The following is an 18,781-nucleotide window of genomic DNA, read 5'->3' as shown; positions in this document are numbered from 1 at the left end:
TGGTATCTCACTGTTGTCACTTCCTACGACCCTAAAGTGTTTTTACATTTCATAAATATAATCTTGTTGTTATTTAGGTTATTTTGTTACTTAGACTCAGGTAGAAAAAATATCCATCTCTCTATGTGACAAGTTTTGCATAACTAAATAGTGTGCTTGTTTTGCTATTCTACCCGGGATTAGATTATTTATTGTTTAGGTGCGAGAGAAATGTTTTAACCTGAGGAAAAAAAACTATATATATCAACAAAATGTAGTTTGTAGCATTTTCTCTCTTTCAAAAACAGTTTATTGACTCTGGTTGTATGGTTTTGATCAGATCAGAAGAGAAGATCAAATTGTCAGAACAATAATAGTTTGAAGCTTGTCCTTTATTTAAATACATAGTTCTCTGTTCAGATTTGTTTAGGAAGAGTTTACATCTCTCATATTTGTTTCAGGGTACTCCCTGGCATTCCTGTAACTGTTTTGTTGTGCTTAACTTCCTATTTTGCTTGACATTTAGCTCTTTCTATTAGAGCTTGTATACAGCTCTGGAAAAAATTTAAAGCAAACTGCACTGAATCGCATTGAAAACACTGGGATTCCTTAAACCAATTAGTCATTTTGATTCGTTTAAATCTGAATAAAAGAAGTTTTTAAAGAACTGTATCTGTTGGACGATAGTTACAGTTTCTTCAATGGTACAACTCAGTGATATTTGGATGGAGTAATTTGGTGGGGTCGACACCAAAGGAGAGATCTGTTATCTTACTCTAACTACAATTATCTCATCAATCGCACGAAGACAAGCAACGTGGTGGAGACTGTCTTGGCCTTTACTGTCAATAACAATAGACTTAGGTAAATTTCACTTCAGTCAAATGTGTTTGTATGACACCAATATATACAAGCATTGAGAAAGCATTGGCCCAATTCATGTCCAGGTGAACAAAAGGCATTTCGGCCTATAGCCAAATTCAGTTTAATCATAATATACAAAGAGATGTCACCTGCTGACATGCATCTGACAGTGTGGTGAAATGTGCATTGAGTTAACAAGCATGTAACAACAGTGGATAAGAACTTCTTCCTTTTAACCGCTAGCAGAAAAAGGCTCCGTAGGATTGGTCGTCTATTTTGACTGGCTTGAGATTTGCGTTGCAAGGAGGTAGATGCACAAAAAGACCAAAAGACCTGAAGCAGTGGTCGTTTGACCAGGGGCTTAAATTGGACGGACTGCAGAGGAGAGTGTCGTGTTAATCAATAACTTCACCTGTGAGCTCTGTCCATGGAAGGAAAGTCGCAAAAACCCCAAGGAGACTTAAATGAAACTTTATTGAGCGTCTGTACGTTTTACCCCAGTGAATCAAGATTTTTCATCAATATTCAGAATTCTGATCATTTGTAACCTGTTTAGCTGCTTAACTCTAAATTGTCATAAGTTTTGCATTTGTAGCTATAATTTAAAAAAAAAGAAAAGAAAAAGGATGCCTATTCAAAATGTATATTTATCTGTCAAGATTATTTGCAGATTTTTTTAAGGTTTGATTGATGGATGGAGGGTTGATGGATAAATATTTGAATTTGCTCCTTTTTTCCAGATGAGATCATGCAGCTGGACACCAATCCCCCCCGCGCCTCTGACATCACGCCTGATCTCAGAAAACAGTTTGCCTTCCTTTCAGGTGACGGTTTTATGTTTCTATCCACTCTCTGTGGTTACGTTTATGCTTGTTTTATTTGACAGTAACCAATGTCACTTCTGTTTGCTTTCCTTCAGTAATTATTTGTGCTTAAACTGTGTCCAATTCATATAGTTCACATTGTTTTATATCTGGAGAATTGATATTTGCCATTCAAATGTCATGCCTGTCCCTCTCCTCTTTACTTCGTCTGTGGCCACAGCAGCAAATACCTCCTGCTTAGTCGCTTCTGTCCTGGATCTATTTTTGACCAAAACTTTCACAGTATGCTTCTTTTTTTTTTTTTTTGTTTTTTTTTTTTTTTTGGATGGAGCTACTCCATTATCTCTTAGGATAAAAAAAAACCAAACTCTCCTCTGTTTTTATTTTCGCGACCTTGCGGACGCAGCAGACACTGGGAACAGTTTGAAAAACCCAAAGCAGACGCTGAAAGCATGACCATGGTATGGGAGAAGAAAAGGCGGCGGATTGATATTTCAGTCACATGTGCTGACAGAGCAGCTGTTGCTTGGAGGGAGGTGTGTGTGTGTGTGTGTGTGTGTGCGTGCGTGCGTGCGTGCGTGTGTGTGTGTGTGCGTGTGTGTGTGTAGGTGTGAGAGAGACAGACAGAGATTGATAGAGTTTGTCGAGGTCGTCAACATCAAGCGAAGTGTTGCAGCATCTCTTTCATTTTTTAACATTTTATTATTTTTATTCTTTCTTCACTTGTGTGATTCTGCTAAAAATATGATCAGGTGTTTTCTATCTTAACCTGCTGATTTCATTCATGTTCCCTTTTGGTTTCCTGTTAATTTTATTCATTTATGTATTTATTTAAAGAGTGCTTTAAAAACCAAAGTGATCTGCGGGGCAATCAAATAATACGCAGCTTGAAAAATAAGCAGTAAAATTATCAATTACTCAGGACTTACCTGGTAAAATAAGGGTTAAAAATGGCTACAGTTTTGTTGACAGGAAGTTTTTTATTTTAATCATTTTTCCTGAATCTTGAGCCTCAGGTATGATGAACATTTCTCCACTATTGGCTTTTGCTCATATACTCACCAAGCAGTCCAGCTCTACCTCCCACTGCTTAGCAGGATGTGAAATTAGGTCAAAGTCTCATCACTTTTCCCTGTTGTCTTTCCTTATTGTTAATTCATAACCACATTTCTGTTTGGCTGTTTATCATTGATTATTTTAGGTTCAGTACAATCATAGCTGTATTTTATAAATATAGGAGCACAGAAAAAAAACATTAGGGCTGCCATGTCTGATCCAGGGGAACTATAACGCACCCTAGCTACAGCGGTGTAGTCACCACTTCTAATCTTAATTTTTTATCTGAGGAATCAGTTTTAAAGTAATAAAAAAAACATTAAAAATAGTTTGACCAATCTCAAATAAAGATACCAGTTTTACAGTATCTTTTTTACACAAGGGTTTAACTCAAACATGACCATCTAATTAATTTTATTTTAAGCAATAACAGCTTAATAAGTGTTACTGTCAGAGTGAGTAACTTCCTCCCTCTGACTCTCTTTATCGATGGAAATATTTCTAGAATTCAGAATTTCTTGTAAGTAAAGTAAAAGCCTAATAACATTCTTTCAGCCAGCTGACAAGCAGTAAATATTAGTCTTCTACATTAGTGTCTTAATACAGAAGGCAAACAAACTACAGGACATCATTTGACATTTCATTAAAATAATTTAGACTGATTTAAGCTGAAAAACGTTGCTCTTTTAACTCTTTTAATCTCATGGAACCGTTTCATCAGCTCGCTGCAGCCTTTGATTCTTCTGTTTCTTTCCAAATTTGAAAAGGATTTTTCTTCTCAGACTGATAATAATGATGATTTCAGTTTCATCCCTTTTCATACAGTGTTTGTACAAAATTCCTTTAAATTCAAAAATGAAATGCTCAACGTTTCTCTTCCTCTGTCTTCCAGGCGGTAGAGGAGATAATGGCAGTCCCATCATTGTGTTTCCAGAGTTTCCTGCATTTGGGGAAATCACGGACAGAGAGTTTCACAACGTCCTAACCTATCTAACAAGTGTGCCTAGGTAAGGTCTGTTTCTGACTAACTGCAGCAGATGGAGACAGAGGATGAAAATCCTACCTGTTTTCCTTATTTCCTCTATCACAACTTGTTTTTCATGTTATCTGTTTTTACGCTCATGACTTCATCTTCTCTTTCTCTTCATCCTGCTGCACTTTTGAGGCTTTTGGAAAATTATTAATGCATGGATAGGATGCTTGAAGTGAAAGCAAAACTGAAAGTGATGATGAATCTTAGTAGACACTCATTAAATGTTATTTGTGTGAGTATAAAACCTACCACTAGGTGGCAGTGGATCACAGTACAGGTCTCTGGTTATTAATCAAGAAGCTTTAGTGGTTTCTGTAAGATTTCAAAAATGGAAATCGGGATTCCTGTTTAAGATAATGAAATGCTTTATCTTAAATGCATTTCGCAAGAAATGCATTTAAAGGGAAAAGGGATGAGAGCCTCAGATAGAAGACATTTTTACCTCCAAATATACCCACAAATATCCATTTATTTAAATATACATATAGTTATAACATATATGTACAGTTCAGAATAGTCTCTTAGTTTTTTTTTGTGTTTCTCTCTGCTGTTGTGATCCTGCCTGAAAAGGAAAAAGCGGAGCAAAAAATAGAAACTGCAGTGACTCTTAACTGGTTGAGACTGAATAATGCATACAGACAACTGAGCAGAGCTGCTTTTGACAAACATGCATGAACTCACAGGAACTTTTGCTTCTAAAGATTACATTTGGGTTTACATGGTCTCTGGAGAAAATCCAGACTTAACTGAGCTTCTTAAATAAGTTTTGTTACAAAGTAAAATATAAATTCTCCTTTTCATTTTAGGAAAGATTCACGATCTGGCTGAAGGATGCCCCAAACATTTTATTTCTATTTCATTTCCTTATTTAATACAGATGGGATTACACACAAACTTTAATCTGAGAATATGTAGTTATTTACGCAATTTTTCTGACTTGCTAAGCAATGAAGAAGGACAAGAGGGTAAAATAGAGTTTCTGTTGCTGTGTCTGCAAATGCGTTCATGCAGCAAATGTTCCAAAACTCTGCATTAGACGTTAGAGAAAAGCTTTTTACCAATCGACACACAGCTCAAGGTGCTTCTGTGATCTTTGTTCTGAGAAACTGGATCATGTTTGCAACAGAAGCATCACCTCACAGTTTTGATAAATCTGAAATAGAATCTTATATTTGAGATTATCCCAAATAACCGTGAAATTCAAATCAATGACTAGAAAACCAACATTTTTAGCAACATTTATATAATTTTGTATTTATAAACAGGCAGTTCCTGCAATTTTGAGAAAATATAAAAGTTGGTTTACATCAGTATTGCACTACACAATTTCAAAGAACAGAGAACAACAGGAGTTGTACTGCAACAATCAATCTTTTGAGGCCAATTTATGAAGCCTCTAAATCAGGCTAATTCTGATTTCTCTTTTGGAAATATTATGCAAAATATCAAAATGTTTTTGTGGCATCGAAGTGTCATTAATTTTTTTTATTTAGACAGAGTTTAAGTGTTTAAAAAAAAAAAAAGATTATGAAATTAATATTTTGCTGTGTCTTTAGCATCTCATTTCCCACCATTACCCTGAGTCATTGTTTCAAAAACTGGGTCGGGGTAATGCAACGATAGCTTCTTGAAGTCCTTTTCATAAACCAAGCAAATTAATGAAATTGTTCAAGTTAAAATGCATATTTATACTACAAATGTCAAAACATGTCAAATAGAAAAATCTTGTCCAGGATGAAAACCCAGGCATCCCTTCATACCAACAGGCACTGCATATTAGGATTAAATAATATATTTTGTGACAATAGTTTTTCTTTTGTTTCAATTAATAATTTTCTAATAATGTCAATATTTCTAATATAAAGAGTCTTAACTGAGAGTCAACTGATTGACTGAGGTCTGAGGATTATTTTGTCTCCTACATCTTTCACTCTCCTAACTGGCTACTGTATCTGTCTATTGTTCACTTGCATCACTGATTGGTTTAAGTCTTGCGTCTCCTGATCTCTCATTGGACAGTTCAATAATGCAACATGGGCGGTGCATATGCTTAAATCTTTTATGGTCCAAAGCATTATTCTCCATAAACTACAAACACAGTGGATCTCTTTTACCTGCTGCAGAGAGAAGCCTTTTTGTTTAAACTCTTTCAACCTGGTAGTTTAGACTGTAGGTTCAGATTGATGAATGTAAACAAATAATACAGGAAGCCATGCCTACATGAGGGCTGATGAACGTGCCGGGAGGCTTGTGTGCACTTTTGCTGATGGTGCATCTTGCTTTCAAACCTGCTGTGAGTTGTGCTGCTGGATCTCGCTCGCAGTCGCCTGTGCGGACGCGTTCCTCTCTCTTCGTGGGACGGCTGTGTAGGAGGGAAGGGGTGGGAGGCACGGGGGAAAAAATGCGAACGCTTACGGCTGGTGGCCAAGAGATCTGGAGAAGCTTCAGAGCACCTCTTTTTGTGGACCGCAGCGGCTGTCTGAGGAGATAAGGAGCAGCACAACAAAGCAGCACTGCTGGGAGCAAGCATTTGGATTAGTTTTTTATGCCACACGGGGAAAACAATATGTATGTTTTATTTGTTTTTGCTTCTTTGAGCTGCTGTTTAAAAGGACGTATGACTCAAGTCCAGACAGAGGGCTCCTCCACAACTAACCCTCTATCTGGACTTATCTGATCGCCGCTGCTTTGTGTTGAACATTGTTCTTTGTTTTTTGTGGCAGCTTGCCATCGACAGATGTAGGTTTCATCTTGGTCATCGATCGCAGGCAGGACCGATGGGCGGCTGTCAAGGGGACTCTGCTTCGTATTGCAGTGAGTTTGTCTTTATGCTTGAACGTCTGCAAAAACTCTAGAGATGGACATTCAACCGTCTGAGAAAGAAATCCACACAATGACACATTTCACTCCCAGGGGTGGAAGATATCTGTTATGTCATAGAGAGTTGCAGGAGACTGATCAAGTTGCCGTCACAGTTTCACCTAAGATATCACTTCCACCCTCAAGGGTCAGTGGGAGTGTGATCACTTCCTTTAATGTGCTCCTGCTGCAGCCATAAAGTGCTTCCAAAGCTGCAGGTTAAATTCATCATCATGGTTTCAACTTTATGCATTTTTAGTATTGAAGAGAATTGCAATATTCAGATGGACACTGGAAAGTGTAACTTTTAAGTATTTTCAGATCTGGATAGTTTTAAATAAAAACAAAGCCATCTGATAATATTAGTTGTTATTGATATTTGTCCATTTGTATCCATCCACTCTGAGCTTTTTCTCTAAATGAGAAAACCTTAGCAACCGTAAACTAAATATATAAATTACTCTGAATATTGTGCAACTTTTCCTTCAGCATCATAACCAATCGCTGGATGTTTCTACTGAAAAACAAAAAAATTCACACAGTTCACTATTTTGGCTTTGTTCTCACACATCAACTTCTTATAAAGCCAGCATTTGTTTTGGTATAAACAATGAACTGTTGATTAGCAGTGTGGTTTTAAACTCTTAATGACAGGGGGCAGCTTTACTTTTATGAACACAGTGAAGCTTTTATTACTCCCCCAACCTATTAAATACCCGTCCTGCTAAAAAGCAGCATAGGAAAAAGGATTAAAACCTGTGCTAATTTCATTTTAAAAAGCTGCTTTCTTCATGCTTCATGCTGAGCTGACCTTCAGATCAGTCATCCAAACTGAATGTCACATAGGTTTTAAAAAATAAAAAGGATTAAATGTGCTATGAGGAGAATCAGAATTGAACGCCACCATCCGTTGTTTATAGACCCGTAGCAGACTCGCTCAGTCATTTTCAATTTAATTAAGCTATATTAATCCCACAGGGCAGACTTATACAGGTTGGAAGACTTTAATAGAGGGCATTCAGTCAGCCCTGCAATAATGTCCTCCTTGAGATAATTCAGCTGAGCAGCTAAATACAAGATGATAAAAGCTGAAGAGGTTCTTCAGCCTCCTTGTGCATGTGAGGATCTGTCTGAGGCAATGAGCTTTGTTCCTGTTGACAAAATTGTCTTTTAAGGTCTTCAGTTTTTCCATCTGCGCATGTAAACATGTTTGTGTATACTCTTGTACTCTGGGTTGTGGCTATGTTTGCAGCATGATTTCATATAGACCTCAGTAATGTATTTATGGACTGGTTTCAATTAGGCCTTTCGTTGCGTTGCTGGTCCCCGATGTTCATCATTAAGCTAGCTCTTCTTTGAGATTTGTTTGTGTCTTGTTTTTTGTCTGCCACTGAACAAAGAACCAAGAGCTACTAAGCTGTGACTGTCAGAGCGTGCAGCAATCAGACCCAAACAGCAAAGCTCCATGCTTCAGAAGAAGACCAAGCATGTTTATAGTTTTATTGCAGATCCATGAAGAAAAAGTCCTGTATTTCTTAGATTGTTAAACATCAACATGTTTGATATGATGTACATTTTTCTGTTCATCATATTGGAGATGCACCGATTCACTGGCTGGTACTTTTTGTAAAGCTCTACACTGGTGACACCGATTGAAACTGATTTAGGTCACTTTCAACATAAGGTATAACGTAAGCAATCATTAACTATTTATTTTGGAATCAGCTATAAACAGTTTTATTCTATTAGTTTACAACAATAAGGGTTAATACTATAAACATAATGTTGTAAACTTAGGTAGATATATAAGTACATGAATTTACCTAAAGGTATTCTGATACTTGCTGCCGTTTGTAGCTTTTTAGTGTATTTCTAAACTGTATATATTTGGGGGCTTATTTAGTTAAATAATTCATCAGAAAATAATAATGTATTTTTTGTTGATGTGAAGGTTCTAGTACAAATATTTCTTTAATTAAAATTTGAAACCTAAAGTAAACATCTAATAAAGATGAACATAGTTGCATGTTAATTACATCTACTAAAGATGTGATTATTTTGCTAAATAGATTTCATTAAAAAAAAAAACAGACTTACTTGACATGCCTATTATTCAGTAAAATGTTTGACATTAATCATAAACACTCTGAGAAAGAGGTTATTCTTTGTTCTGCTGCAAAGTAATTTGAAAACATCTGCATATCCCACAGACTGTACTCTTCATCCGTGAACATCCGCTTCATCCTCCTCCTTCCAGCCCCCAGCAAGGGCAAACCCTGAGTTGATTTTCTAATTCAGCTACAAGAGGTTTTCCCATGAGATTTATATCAACAACATATTTACTATCACATCTGCTTAGGCCAGCGTTTCCAGACCAGTCAAGTACAGTGGCCAATCAGCCGAGCCGTGCATTTAGGTCATTGGCTAATTAGGTCCACTTTAACAAAAGCACAGCCTCAGGAAGGGAGATGAGCGTCTACCCGTAGCTGTCATCCAGTCGCTTCCACAGCAGTCTGTCACTGGGAGTCAGTCATGACATTTTAATTGGTGTTTTACTTGGTTCACTGGCTCAGCTGAGTGGAAACACAGCATGATGAATATGTGTTATTTGAATGTGCTGAAAACATTTAAAAAAAAAACATACAGTTACGTTTATAATTAAAATGTTAGGAAGCATTTTTGAATTTTACAAATCATAACGAAAAGTATAAAAAAAGTAGAGAAAGAAGAAAACAAAGACTGGACGAAAAACATTAAACAGCTGTAACGTCAAAGTCACATGTGTCAAACTCAAGGCGCAGGGCCCAAATCTGGCCCGCCCCAGCTTTTTATCTGGCCCTCTAGACTCCAAATTACATCAGTAAAACCTTCCAGTTTTTCACACATCTGCAAAATTTACACAAATCAGCAAGGCTCCACATTTTTTGTTCTGATTTTACTGCACATTGAGTTTAAGTGACAGCTGCCTCACCTTTACTTGATGTCAAGTTATAGTCCGTAATTGAAATGATGAGTGATTAAAAAGTCACATTTAACATCATACATTAGCGCAAATATTGTAAACATTTCTAAACTGGCACTACAAAAAAAAAACACTAAAACAATCTCACAATCCTGGAGGAAAACCTATATATTGATATTTTTAACAATTTCATTGGTTTCATCAATATATTCTGGCATAACCGGCCCTTTAAGAACATTCAGATTTCTGCTATGGCCCATTTCTGGTCTAGGTATTTGCTGAAACGCAGATATTAAAAGACACTTAAGTTGCATTCCTCATTCCTCCCCCCGTCATATCACTCTCCGTTGAAGCTTTGAGAAACGGTTTCAAATAGGAGCTAAAACAGAGACAGGAAGAAAGTGATTGCAGAGGCGGCAGCGTCTTGTCTGAAAATAAATGTGTTGGTGGAGGTGGATTATGTCTGCACTGTTATATAAGTACAGTATCTTCTACATAATCTTAAATAACTATTGAGTTTCGACTTGTCCATTATTTAGCCAAGATAAATATATGAAAATAATATACTGTTTCTATACTGTACTCCATAATCCACAGTCAAAAAAGAAAGAACAAAAACAAATGTATGAAGATAAAAGGATGTTTTGTATTGTTTTACATTTCGAACATGTTCTGTATCTTTAATTTGCCACATTTTTTCAACTCATGAAGAAATAAATGCACATCTAACATAGTTAGCTGGCTCAAGTTTCTTAAGCAGGATCTGATTCTGATTGCATAGCACAGAACTGACAATCATGATTTTTTTAGTTTAGTTTTTTTTTTTTGTAAACAACATAAGTGTCACAGATTATAGCCAATTCTTTAAAAGCATTGATTTTGGTGTACAAAAGCTCTGTCCTCATAACTCTTACGTAATTAATGATTTATGAGGTTTTTATTGTCTATAAGAACTAGTTTTTAATAGCTTAGCTGGTTCAAAAATGGAATCTAATTTAATCTTGAAGTCAGAAAAGCATTACTGGAAACAAAATTAAGCCTTTTTTTGTGATTTGTGAAATTTACAACATAATAAACGTTTGCACATACTCATTGCTAACGATATCGAAAAAACTGCTGAAAATACCCTGAAATTTCAGTAGATTTCTCTGTAAATAACATTTTGTAATCTGATTTCGATCTGACATTGTAACTTCAGGGCTCCTTCCCCGGGAACCTCCAGCTGGTCCTGGTTCTGCGGCCCACCACCCTGCTGCAGAGGACGCTCTCAGACATCCTCTTTAAGTTCAACAAGGATGAGTTCAAGATGAAGGTGCCGGTGGGTGTAACCAGTTTTTCCAGTCAGCAAACACTCTGTGTACTTATTCTTTCCTACTTGGCTTTTAACAGTACAACCACAAACGAGAGCTAACATTTGATTAATGCAGACTTTTGAAAAAGTCTTTACTGTCCAAAAGAAAAACAGAAGTAAATGTATCAATATTCTGGAAAAAACCTTTAAAATTATCTGTAATGAGTAATAAAACTTAATTTCTGGTGAGGAATAAAGGAGGGCATTTATTTCTACTTCAGTCAGCTAAAACCACACACCGTTATCCAGCATTTTAAAGAAAACCATGGAAAATCACGGTTAGATGTCTGATTGAAAACGAGCTGTCTGACGCCTTCACAAAAAACACTTTAGACAATTTCTAAATCAGTCACTCCACTATAAAATTATAATCAATTCAAAACAACAGCTTAGTCTTACCATCCAAGGAGATTGGACCAGAAAAAGTCCAGGATTTCTGGATGAGTTGATGAGTTTAAAATGGACGACTGGAGCAGAAACAAAGACATGTTTTACATAAAAATGAATACAGCTGAAATAATCTCATACAAACTTTGATTTGGGGGATGCTGTGTTCTACTTTTCATTTTGAGCTGTAATTAAATCACTTCCTATTCCAGATGTGGAATAGAGTTGACATAGATATTTGTGAGCCACGATGAGGCCTGTATTTTCACATCGGTGTGTGGCGGGATGCTTTCTCCTCAGGTGATCATGCTGAGCTCCGTGAGTGAGCTGCACTCCTATATCGACCGCACCCAGCTGACACGGGAACTCGGAGGAACGCAGGACTACTGCCACGAGAAGTGGATCTCACACAGAACTGTATGAAAACACTTAGAAGTATATCCTGAACGCTCTCGATGTCCATAACAAACAAAAGGATAGTTTGCTGCATATGAGTATGTATAAACACAAAGAGGCTTTTTTACATGGTGATGACATGCTACTGAGTTGATTTTCTAATAGGCTGAAGGAAGTAAAAGGGTTATCTTCAGTAAAATAATTTAAAAAATTTTTTTAAAAAGATGATGAGAATCGATGCTGAAAATCCCGATTCCTTGCTTCAGGCCATTGAGGGATTTGCACTGATGGTGAAGAGAACAGCGCAGACACTGCAGTCATTTGGGACGGAGCTGGCAGAAACTGAACTCCCGAATGAAATTAAGACGACAACCATCCTGCTAAGCACACACACCAGCAAAAGGGACAAAATGAAGGTGCCCCCCTTTCTAACACATGTTGTCTCCTGCTCCCCCCCTCTGCTCTGGCTGATAAATGCTGTCCCATGTGTTTATCCAGGAGGACATACTGGTTGCTCTGGGTCAAGGCAGCAGGCTGCTGGAGAGCATCAATGAACCTGTAATAAGAGACCCTGACCACAACATGAACCAGGACGAACTGGAAAACCTGGCAACAGTTCAAAGGTCAGTCACACTCCCAGCTCAGCCACCAAAATACAAACCCAATTTGGACAGACGCCTACAAAAAGACTTAAACAAATAGAAAATGAAGTAAAAGTTCAAATGCAACGATTCATGCTACTCGTGTTCGTAAAAATCAATTGAGAAGAGTTGTAACATAAACATGTCATTGTGATGTAATGTTTCATACTGAAATGTCAACAATTGCTTTTAGTTAAAGATTTGACTGACCCCATTTTGGTGAAACTAGTTGTTAAAAGTGCTGGACCCAAACCACAGAAAGCAGACCCAATCATTAAATTAACTTTAAAAAATTATTTTATTCCAATCATTTTTTAAGAGAGTCAAATATGTTGCAGATTTGTTACTTGCATAGTGATAAACATTTAATTATGTTAATTTAAATGACTAGGGTCTACATCTAATGGGAACCTAAAATGTAGTTTCTAAGCTACAGTCTGCCTCAGTGAGGCCCTCTGGTGGTCAGTCTTAAGAATGCAAGATATAAACACAAACATCTTGAATCTCAAATCGGCTGTCTGTCTTTCATACTACATTTGTCCTATTTTGGTGTTAAAAATTGTTTTCACTGATTAAATATGTTATGTCAGTTAATTTTATGAAGCGACTAATTTACTAAAATTCAGATTAAAGTCAGTAGAGTAAATATTTATTTTTTTATATCAAATTTTCTCTGTGTGCTTTTATCACACAGAGAAAATTATCAGTTCTTATATCAGCAGGTTTGATCTCTTCACTGCATATTCAGATACAGACAAGGACTGTCACCCCTTTCACACAACAATATGCAAGCCCATTATATTTCTATTTAATATTTTTTATTATTCAGACTGCTGTCTCAGCTGGACGAGACAGAAAGGGCTTTTGACGAGTTCTGGTTGAGGCATCAGACCAAACTGGAGCAGTGTTTGCAACTGCGACACTTTGAGCACAACTACAGAGAGGTGAGCTGACCGAGCTCTTTTAGTAAACCTAATCCTTTTATTTGTTTTGAAATGATTACTGAAAGTGACGGCGCTTTGTTGCAGGTCAGAGGTTTGCTGGACAGCCTGTCGGAGAAGCTGGTAACCTTCTCCGAGGTTGGGATCAGCCCCGCTCACGCTGACCACATCTTCTGTGAGCTCACCTCCTTTGAAGAGCGAGTCTCTGTGAGTCACTAAATGTCAAAACATTTGTTTATCCAGTGCGGGTGGAAACCTATGTAATATGTCTTTGTTGTGTTACATTTTTTATTGACTCTGACTGCTTAATGTTGTCCAATTATGGTTTTTTAAGCTCACTGTCTATTATTGCTGACAAGACATTTATGCCCTTTATTGGGAACACAAAATTAACAAATTACATTTAGCCTCTCAAATCAGTTTAACAGGACTATTTTATGTGATGTCTTTATTAGGCATGCCCGACAGTGTGCCAAAATCAACATATGGTCTAACAGTTCATCTGACTGGCCATATATGCCATTGACATGCAGACAGCAAATATTATATCTTATTTTGCATCCAAGTTCTCCTTTGTTGTTTCTGTTTTTCACACCTGGAAATTGCAGTGCTGATTGCAATTTATATATATATATATATTTACTAATATATATATACTAATTTGCTGTCCTGCAGGAGGTTTTGGAGAGAGCCTCGGCGCTGTCTCGTGAGGGCGATGAACTCATCCAGAAGACCCACTATGCCGAGGACTCCATCCAGCCCAAATGCAGCGAGCTGAGAGCCGTCAGCGAGAGCCTGAGCTGCAAAATCAGGACCAAGAAGGACTACCTGCTGAGAGCCATGGAGCTGCACCATCGGCTGGAGAGGGTGAGAAAACACAAACACCTAAATCAGAGCGCCTTCGGTCTGTTACCACTCTATAGTTTCTCCCCTGCTCTTCTGCCCCGTCCAGGCATCTAAATGGGTCGACGATGGCATCTATCTGCTGGCCTCTCAGCCAGTGGACAAGTGCCAGTCCCATGAGGGGGCCGAGCTGGCCTTGCAGGAGTTGGAGCGTTACCTAGACAACGCTGGTCAGAATCAACTGACTGACCTCGGCGCCATCTGGAGGGAGTACGAAGAAGTGCTGAACCAGCAGTTCAGGGTTAGAAAACCAGCATTTAAATGTCACAGGAGTTATGACAACTAGATGCAGTTATGGTAAACAATGTGACTCGATTGTCATCATATGTCTGACATCAGGGAGCGGTAAGGTCGCACTTTATGGGCTCACAGCTGCAGCGCTGCTTATGTGCTGAATGCCAACCAGCAGATGAAAACTCCACCTTTCAATTGAAATGTTCTCAATCCATCTCCCGATGGCTTTTTTGCATGGCAGGAGCAAGTGGAGAAAGTTTACCAAAAGCAAGCGTCCATGCAGGAGATGTTTGACAAGCGGAAGATCAGCCTCAAGAAGCTAGCAGCCAAACAAACCAGGCCAGTGCAGCCAGTGGCTCCGAGACCAGAAGCCTTCATCAAATCACCACTCAACTCTCCTGGTGAGCCGTCACACTGCGTCAGTGTCAGCTCTCTGAGTATGACTTCACTCTTCAGTGCTGAATTAACTATTTCATTTCTGCAGGAATTAAAAAGTGCATTTTAAAAAAAAAATTAAAACTCTCCATTCTGGACTTTAATTTTCTGCTTTTTTGTTGTACTTGTAAACCTTTATTTAACCAGGAAAAAAAAAACTAGTTGGGATTAATAATCTTATGTACAGATGTACACTAAGTTATCAAAAATAGCAACTACATAAATGCGTATAAAATGAATCAATCAACCGGTCAACGTGGTATATAAATAGTATGTGAGATAGCGCTGAAAAGGTAAAAGGCATTGAGATCAAATTAAAATCTCAATAAAATGAGGTAAATGAAAAAAATAAGTTAGAAACGTTCACAAAGAAATTACACAATAAAAATATTGTTAAGAGACCTCAGTACTTTAACAAACAAACAAAAACAAAAAAAAAAGTGGGTAGATAAGTGTTCATACCCATGTTTAAGTAGAAATCACAGCCTCCAGGCTTGGCAGACATGTTTTTATGTACTTTCCTCTTAGGATTAGTCAGGTTGGATAACCAGCGCTGGTAGATTTTCCCAGATATTTTAATTTAAATTTATGTCAACAAAATAATCTGCACAACCTCCCGAGTTTAGTGAAATATAGTTTAGTAGCTTTTCTGCTGTTTGTAGTCAATGCTGAATTTTTAATGGTTTGACATTTTCAAATAAGTGTCGCACCAGATCTTGCACCAAATTGTGCCATCCAATAAAATGTCAATTTTTATAAACTGATTTTTTCACACATTTATTTCTATAAATGTTAACACTTTCTTTTTCTCACACAGCTCACAAAGCACAGCTGGAAAAAAATTCGGAGTCCAACCTCAGCTGTGAAAAAGTAAGCGACCCTGTGCTGCTGACGTGTGAAACGTTCCCAGGTCTTCTGAACGCGCCCTGACCCGTTCCATCGCTTTTGCTTTTCAGAGAAACGGCCAACTGCAGAACGAAGACGGCGGCAGCCGACACGCGTCTCAGTCAGAGGAGGAGGAGAACCTGGCGGTGCTCCGGCGGTGAGAGTTCAGATTGCTCATCTTTCATCAAATTACGCAGCAGATGTCCTGCATGAAAAACCATCATCTCTTTATCTGATATCAGTTCAGTCGCTTTCATTTGAGCTCTGTTTCCGCTTGTTCATCCTGTCTGCAGACATGTAATGAACGAGCTGCTGGAAACCGAGAGGGCCTATGTGGAGGAGCTGCTCTGTGTGCTGCAGGTGTTTGTCTAAACCATGGGAAACTTCCTCGTTTTTTATTGTTGTTGTAGGATTTTTGGCATGCTTTATTTATTTTTGTTGTGATTACAGGGTTATGCCTCTGAGATGGACAATCCAGCCATGTCTCATCTCATCCCCACGCCTTTGCAGAACAAAAAGGAGGTTCTGTTTGGTAACATGCCAGAGATTTACCATTTTCACAAAAGGTAAATGTGCACCACCTGTCTGCAACACTATGTTATATTTTTTTGTATTTGTGTCTTCTGTGCATTTAATAAGTTATAAACAAATGCTGTGCTGTAGAACCTTCCTGAGAGAGTTGGAGCTTTACACAGACTGCCCAGAGTTGGTGGGAAGATGCTTTTTAGAGAGGGTAAATTAAATGCAAAATTATCTGAATGCCTTAAGGAGCAATTCTTTCTCTTTTTTTATCGTACACATTTAATTCTGTTTTTTTTTATTTCCTCAGATGACTGACTTGCAGATCTACGAGAAGTACTGTCACAATAAACCTCGGTCTGAGAGCCTCTGGAGGCAGTGTTCAGACTGCGCCTTCTTTCAGGTAAATTTAACCTCCTCCTGCTGCACAAATCAGTACCACTCATGACATATTCAATAAACTTTTTGCATTTTTCCTGCTTTCAGGAATGTCAGAAGAAACTTGAACACAAGCTGGGTTTAGATTCATATCTGCTGAAGCCAGTTCAGAGAATAACCAAATATCAGCTGCTGCTGAAAGTAAGACTGTGTTTTTGTCTCTTTGGAAATAGACGCATGTCTCTGCGTCGCAGCTCTGAGATGGTGTGTTTCTGACTGCAGGAAATGCTTAAGTACAGTAAGGGCTGCGATGGAACGGATGACCTGCAGGAGGCGCTGTCCTCCATCTTGGGCATCCTCAAGGCTGTCAACGACTCCATGCACCTCATCGCCATCACAGGATTTGAGGTGAAATACTTAGAGGCTCTAAAAGTGACATATGAAAAACTATTCTGAGTGGTTTTACATCTCTAGATGCTTTTAATCGTGTAAAATTAGTTCTTCAGTTGTTTGCTTAAACAGCTTAACAGCGTGTTAAGTTGTTTAGGGCCCCCAGGCCGCCCTTTGGTCACCCTTGAATTACATGATAATCTCTAAGGATATGCTATGGGCATTGTAGATCATTTGTGTCTTTCTTTGTTTCTTTCTCAGGGTAATATGAGTGATCTAGGAAAGCTCCTCATGCAGGGCTCATTCAGCGTTTGGACTGAGCACAAAAAAGGTCATGCCAAAGTTAAAGACCTGGCTCGTTTCAAGCCCATGCAGAGACACCTGTTCCTCCACGAGAAGGCTCTGCTCTTCTGCAAGAGGAGGGAGGAGAACGGAGAGGGCTACGAGAAGGCTCCTTCATACAGCTTCAAACAGTCCCTTAGTGTGAGTGGCTCCTCCAAATAGTAGCTGTGTCTCATCTGGTTCAGTCATTGACTATTATTGGTTTATATGAACCTTCTAAACAGATGAACGCAGTGGGGTTCACTGAGAATGCAAAGGGAGACAACAAGAAGTTTGAAATCTGGTCCAGCTCCAGAGAAGAGGTTTATATCGTTCAGGTGAATAAATGAATCCTTCGTTGAGATCTGCTTGCATGAAGCCGTTTCTAGTTCAATTCAATTTGTGGAGTCTTCTTTTTCAGGCACCAACTGCTGAAGTAAAAACCACATGGGTGAATGAGATCAGGAAGGTTCTCACAACTCAGCTGGAGGCCTGCAGAGGTGCAGAGAGAACACTATTACAACATTCTATATATATATGAAACACAAGCACTCGAACCTATGAAGCTCCTGAACTGCTGCTCTTTTTATGCCTTTGTGTTGTCTTTCAGAAGCCAGCCAGCAGAGGGCACCAGACCAAGTGTTTCAGTTTCCCCCGGTGCCAACAGGAACAGTGAGTCTCAGGTAAGTTTTGTTCAACTCCATCGCATTGGTTCTCTTTCTTAATTTAATGCACACTAAATAAATGGACTGAAATGTTCAGTTTCTCTAGTAGATTTTTATATTTATCCAGCTTTGTGTTACTGGGTCTAGTCTGCTCAATCTCTGAAAGCTTCTCTGGTATTTTGAAGCTTCATTGAGACTTTTCTTTATAAATTACGGTGGTTCATTCAAGAAATCAAATTTACTTCAAGAAAATCAGCTTAAATATAGTCTAAAACATCTGAATCCACAAATACATGTATAATCTAAAAGACTCCCTCTACATGTATTTAAAGTTCCCGAAGGCAATTTCCTTTCAGAAAAAATATGACAGAGATAATAGTGGATTTTCTTTCCTTTAACTTGATGTTGTCAAACAAATATTTCTAATGAATGTCAAAGGTCAACTCTGAGACTTTCCTTCTTTCTACCTTCAGCCCTTTTAAGACGAGTCAGAAGGTCAAAAAGGGAGAGGAGAAGAAGGCTGAGCCATGCAGCCCTGATGTCATCTCTACTTGTTCACCAAAGCTCACAGCGAAAGGTGAGTCAGGAAACCAAAGAAATACAATTCCTGTTTAGAATATTCTGTCCTAACAGAGCTGCATTTGTATGGCATGTATTATAGAAACTAAGTATTTGTCTTCCTTTCAATGTCCTTTTTCTGACTGATTCCTGTTATAACTACTTGTTTTCCAATCATTTCTTCCCGCTACGATAATTTT

At 38.2% G+C, this 18,781-nt stretch overlaps 1 protein-coding gene across 2 annotated transcripts in view; it reads left to right on the top strand.

Moving 5' to 3' along the window:
- Positions 1–18,781, top strand: part of mcf2lb (mcf.2 cell line derived transforming sequence-like b) — a 31,643-nt gene that overhangs the window by 9,084 nt on the left and 3,778 nt on the right. For both annotated transcript variants that reach the window (XM_055032096.1, XM_055032095.1), the window contains exons 2-26: positions 1,584–1,667; positions 3,616–3,730; positions 6,480–6,570; positions 10,776–10,895; positions 11,616–11,732; positions 11,978–12,127; positions 12,210–12,334; positions 13,182–13,296; positions 13,381–13,500; positions 13,969–14,160; positions 14,246–14,437; positions 14,672–14,831; positions 15,683–15,735; positions 15,822–15,907; positions 16,044–16,110; positions 16,201–16,316; positions 16,414–16,483; positions 16,580–16,672; positions 16,756–16,848; positions 16,930–17,055; positions 17,299–17,520; positions 17,604–17,696; positions 17,780–17,858; positions 17,969–18,041; positions 18,497–18,600. In XM_055032096.1, the coding sequence (XP_054888071.1) occupies positions 1,584–1,667; positions 3,616–3,730; positions 6,480–6,570; positions 10,776–10,895; positions 11,616–11,732; positions 11,978–12,127; positions 12,210–12,334; positions 13,182–13,296; positions 13,381–13,500; positions 13,969–14,160; positions 14,246–14,437; positions 14,672–14,831; positions 15,683–15,735; positions 15,822–15,907; positions 16,044–16,110; positions 16,201–16,316; positions 16,414–16,483; positions 16,580–16,672; positions 16,756–16,848; positions 16,930–17,055; positions 17,299–17,520; positions 17,604–17,696; positions 17,780–17,858; positions 17,969–18,041; positions 18,497–18,600 (2,856 nt within the window). The remainder of the gene's footprint in view (positions 1–1,583; positions 1,668–3,615; positions 3,731–6,479; positions 6,571–10,775; positions 10,896–11,615; positions 11,733–11,977; positions 12,128–12,209; positions 12,335–13,181; positions 13,297–13,380; positions 13,501–13,968; positions 14,161–14,245; positions 14,438–14,671; positions 14,832–15,682; positions 15,736–15,821; positions 15,908–16,043; positions 16,111–16,200; positions 16,317–16,413; positions 16,484–16,579; positions 16,673–16,755; positions 16,849–16,929; positions 17,056–17,298; positions 17,521–17,603; positions 17,697–17,779; positions 17,859–17,968; positions 18,042–18,496; positions 18,601–18,781) is intronic.

The sequence above is a fragment of the Poeciliopsis prolifica genome, unplaced genomic scaffold (assembly GCF_027474105.1).
Source record: "Poeciliopsis prolifica strain line A6 unplaced genomic scaffold, Auburn_PproV2 SCAFFOLD007, whole genome shotgun sequence".
NCBI lineage: Eukaryota > Metazoa > Chordata > Actinopteri > Cyprinodontiformes > Poeciliidae > Poeciliopsis > Poeciliopsis prolifica.
The sequence above is the reverse complement of the archived record's forward strand: the minus strand, read 5'-3'. Positions and strand labels throughout refer to the sequence as shown.